The sequence below is a fragment of the Otolemur garnettii genome, unplaced genomic scaffold, assembly GCF_000181295.1.
Source record: "Otolemur garnettii isolate 467f Iridium unplaced genomic scaffold, OtoGar3 scaffold00001, whole genome shotgun sequence".
NCBI lineage: Eukaryota > Metazoa > Chordata > Mammalia > Primates > Galagidae > Otolemur > Otolemur garnettii.
Window position 1 is genome coordinate 46,450,259 of NW_003852396.1, and position 4,646 is coordinate 46,454,904.

The window sequence follows — 4,646 nt, forward strand, 5'->3', positions numbered from 1 at the left end:
TAGAAGACTTCAAGGCAGAATGTTGTTCAGATTATTGGAAGAAAGGAAAGGTCAGGCTAATTGGAATGAAGTGATCAAAAGGGACTTTAGATCCAGGTGATGGGCTGTGCCAGTAGCTCAGTGGGTAGGGCACTGGCCACATACACTGAGGCTGGCAGGTTCAAATCCAACCCGGGCCTGCCAAACAACCATGGCAACTACAACAAAAAAATAGCAGGGCGTTGTGGCAGGCGCCTATAGTCCCAGCTACTTGGGAGGCTGAGGTAAGAGAATCACAGGCCAAGAGTTTGAGGTTGCTGTGAGCTGTGACAACACAGCACTCTACCTAGGGTGACATAGTGAGACTCTCAAATATATATATATATTGACTCTCTCTCTCTCTATATATATATAGAGAGAGAGAGAGAGTGAGAGTCTCAAATATATATATATATTGACTCTCTCTCTATATATATATATTATAGATCTCTCTCTCTCTCTGCATATATATATATATATATAGAGAGAGAGAGAGAGAGAGAGAGAGAGATCCAGATGAAGTTGGAGACATAGGCTAGGGCCAGCTCATGCAGAGCATACTAGGGTCCAATAATGAAATGCAGTAAGAAGCTTTTGAGGAGTTTGTATAAGAAGAGTGATATAGTTCCATTTACATTTTTAAGATCTACTCAGGCTGCTGTGTAGTGAGTAGATAATCCAGGGGTAAGAGTGGAGTGAGAGTTGCCAGGTTATTGAAGTTGTCCAGCCCAGTAGTATGACAGCTTAGTCCATGGTGACACTGGGGATGGACAGACTTGAGCCATGTCTTAGAGGTAGAGTGGACAGGTATTCTTCATGCCCAGACCTCTTCTTTGGAATTCCAGCCCTATGAATCTCCTGCTTACTCCGTAGCTTCACCTGGAAGTCCAATAGTCCAATATTCATTTCGAATTTTGGTGGTAGTGCTTGATTCCACCACAAGCCTGGCCATGAAGACAAACTCCAAACGAGTGGAATTTTTTACCCAGCTTAAGAGGCAACTCAGTCTAGACCACAGGCCATGGTACTGGACACCTTGCTGCAGAAATCTGCAGGTTGAGATGGGTGGGAGTCCTGACCCAGGCAGGACCCAAGTTTGGAGAGATTAGAGCAAAGTTTTAGCAGCAATCCCCAGCTTCTGTATAGACGGGGCTGGGCTTCTGAGCATCCTGGGCCCAAGACCCTCTGAGGGATTCCCAGGGCAGTGGCCCCCTGAGTATCTGTCAGCCTCCTTGGGTTTGTCCCTGTCTCACTATCTCAGCTCTGTGTATTTCTTCCCCAATGCCTTGCATCTCTCCAAATCTCTCCCGACCTGATTTCTACTCCTGGTTCCCCCACAAATCAGGGGACAGCGGAGAGCTCAAAGTTAGCTCGGAGGTGAGCGCCCGTGGCCAGCGTTTGCCGCGGACACAGGAGGAGTTGGGTGCTGGAGAGGTCTGAAAGGGTGTGCTGGAGATCCAAGTACAGCCGCGTCGGACTGCCAGTCTCTGCCTCTCTCCCGGCCAAGGGAGAGAATAGAGCGCGCGCGCGCGCTAGCGGGGAGGGGCTGGAGGGCGGGACACTTTCTAGCCCCTGCAGCCACCCAGGGGACCCCCCCCAGCTCCGCCCAGCTCTGTTCCTATTGGCCTCGGGCACCCCCGCCTCCAGCTGTCCGCGCCCGCTCAGGGAGTTCAGGCTATACTACAGATAAATAGCCCAGGGCGCCTGGCAAGTATAGGGGTGGGGAAGCCCCCGGGCGCTGCCGCCTCTTCCCTCGCTACTAGTCAGGTCGGACGGGATAGGGCGGGGTAAGGGGGCACTTGGGTGTGCATTCAGACTCCCAGCACTTTGCTCTCACACAGCCGAGGCTCCTTCCTCTTCTGTTGGGGGAAGCCAGGACCTTGCCGCCCCCCGCTGGAATATGGAGCTACTGTCGCCGCCGCTCCGTGACGTAGACTTAACGGGCCCCGACGGCTCTCTCTGCTCCTTTGCCACAGCGGACGATTTCTATGACGACCCATGTTTCGACTCCCCGGACCTGCGCTTCTTCGAGGACCTGGACCCGCGCCTGGTGCACGTGGGCGCGCTTCTGAAGCCAGAGGAACACTCTCATTTCCCCGCTGCCGTGCTCCCAGCCCCCGGTGCGCGCGAGGACGAGCATGTGCGCGCGCCCAGCGGGCACCACCAGGCAGGCCGTTGCCTACTGTGGGCCTGCAAGGCGTGCAAGCGCAAGACCACCAACGCCGACCGCCGCAAGGCCGCCACCATGCGCGAGCGGCGCCGCCTGAGCAAAGTTAATGAGGCCTTTGAGACCCTCAAGCGCTGCACGTCGAGCAATCCTAACCAGCGGTTGCCCAAAGTAGAGATTCTGCGCAATGCTATCCGTTATATCGAGGGCCTGCAGGCTCTTCTGCGCGAACAGGACGCCGCGCCCCCTGGTGCCGCCACCGCCTTCTATGCGCCCGGCCCGCTGCCCCCCGGCCGCGGTGGCGAGCACTACAGCGGCGACTCAGACGCGTCCAGTCCGCGCTCCAACTGTTCCGACGGCATGGTAAGGTCGGGACCCCGGGTGGGACGAGAAATGGAGGCAGCACTTGGGATTCTGGGACTCGCTCCTGAAAGCAGGGAGCTGGCCTTCTGGAAGGTTTTGGGTCAGGATCCTTCCCAAGGATGGACTGTGCTGTCCTAGGCAACTGTCACTGAGGTAGCCTAGTGCCTTGGAAGGGTGCGGGACGGATGTGATCAGCTGGATTTAGGGCGCTATTAATATTGATGCAGCGACGTGAAGATCTTATTCCTACTTCCAAAATACAAACTTGAGCCCCTGGGCGGCTGTCCAGCCTCGGTTTGGCCCTGAACGCTCAGTTCTTGCCCATCCTAACCCCTACTCCTACCCAGGATAGATTCGAGCCCACAGTGCAAGGCTGAACTAAAGTTGGGAAGGGGGCGGCTACAGGGAGTGGTGTTTGGGCCCCACGCGGTCTCACAGGCCTGACTTGGTCGCCTTTGCCGTTTCCAGATGGACTACAGCGGTCCCCCGAGTGGCACCCGGCGGCGAAACTGCTATGAAGGTGCCTACTACAGCGAGGCGCCCAGCGGTGCGTATTCTGGGCTTTGCCCTGCTCGCTCCTCTGTCCTATGTCCCACTTTGAGCTGCCCTGGCTTCCTTTTATCAAGCCCCATGTATATACCCTTGGAGGTGGTGAAACACTAATCGTGTAGCTCACTCTCTTTCCGCCTTACACTATTGCTGGCTCGTCCCCAACTCTGACGGGTCCTCAGTTTCCAGGCTGCCCCAAAGCACTGGTTTCAGGAGTGGGAGACTTGTCCGCGGCTTCACCCCTGCTCACTAACCTACTCCTCCCCGCGCAGAAGCCCGGCCCGGGAAGAATGCAGCGGTGTCGAGCCTAGACTGCCTGTCCAGCATCGTGGAGCGCATCTCCACCGAGAGTCCCGCAGCGCCCGCGCTGCTGCTGGCCGACGCGCCACCGGGGTCGCCTCCACGCCCGCAAGAGGCTACCGCCCAAAACGAGGGCGAACTCGGCGCCCCAACCCCGTCCCCGGACGCCGCCCCACAGTGCCCTGCGGGCGCAAACCCCAACCCGATCTACCAGGTGCTCTGAGGGGGCGGGCGGCCGAGTCGTAGGGTGCAGCTGCCCACTCGCCCGAGGGATGGTGCCCCTAGGGTCCCTCGAACCCAGAAGATTGAGCTTAAATGCCCCCCTCCAACAGCGCTTTAAAAGCGACCCCTCCCGAGGCGGGAGAAGCAGGAGAACTGAAGTGTGTTTCCGTCCCCGCCCCGCACTCTCTTCGGGAAAGGACTAAGTCAGTTTATCCCCCACGACATCCTTCGCGGAGACCAGCCGCGATGGCCAATCGGTTTCCTCCTTGGGCCAGAGCTGATCCTTGAGGGGCTAGGTCCTTCTTCCTTGCCCTCTTCCCCTTGGGGGAAGGGGGAGTTGAGACCCTCGCAGACCTAAGCCTTACCCCTCTACGCACTGTTAATTTGGGGGGAGGAGGTGCGCCCTCTTTTGGGGGGAGCCCTCACGACATCCACTCAGGTGCACTCCAGTCCCAAGTGCAGCAGGTGTAACCGTAACCCACCCCCACTCCGTCCCCCGGTTCAGGACCACTTTTTGTAATACTTTTGTAATCTATTCCTGTAAATAAGTGTTGCTTTGCCAGAGCAGGAGCCCCTAGGGCTGTATTTATCTCTGAGGCGTGGTGTGTGGTGCAGCAGGGACTTTGTACGTTTATATGTCAAGTGGGCGAGCCGCGGGCGCTCGCTCAGGTGTTCCAAATAAAGACGCTAATTTATACCGCGGTGGCTCCGGTTTTTCCTGGGCACCTTGGGGTGGGATCCACAGGAAAGTCCCCAGGGTAGGGCAGCTGTTCCTCAGCGACCCCCATAGGCAGCAAAGAGATTGATACCAAAGAGGAAGGCCGCTGGCAGGAGAAAGGACTTGGGTATATCTCTAGTATGTGGAAAGGTTTCTTGACATGTATCACCACACTCGAGTCAGTGGTTCTTATGGAAGGATGCACAGGTTTGTGTACTTTTTAATCCATGTCTGGCTCCACCCTACTTCTAGATTTAATTTATCTGTCCCAGATACCTAAGGCCAGGTATTGGTATTTTTCAAAAACTC

The 4,646-nt window shown here is 56.4% G+C and overlaps 1 protein-coding gene across 2 annotated transcripts; it reads left to right on the top strand.

Annotated features, from left to right (window-relative positions):
- Positions 1-1,738: 1,738 nt before the first annotated feature.
- MYOD1 (myogenic differentiation 1) lies at positions 1,739-4,314 on the top strand. Of its 2 annotated transcripts, XM_012801617.1 has the most exons (4): positions 1,739-2,548; positions 3,017-3,095; positions 3,370-3,553; positions 4,059-4,314. In XM_012801617.1, the coding sequence occupies exons 1-4, from the start codon at positions 1,919-1,921 to the stop codon at positions 4,165-4,167; spliced, it is 1,002 nt and encodes a 333-aa protein (XP_012657071.1). In that variant the 5' UTR covers positions 1,739-1,918; the 3' UTR covers positions 4,168-4,314. The 2 variants fall into 2 exon arrangements, with proteins under 2 accessions (XP_012657071.1, XP_003781197.1); XM_003781149.2 differs by lacking the exon at positions 4,059-4,314 and having other exon boundaries at positions 1,870-2,548; positions 3,370-3,620.
- The last annotated feature ends 332 nt before the right edge of the window (positions 4,315-4,646 follow it).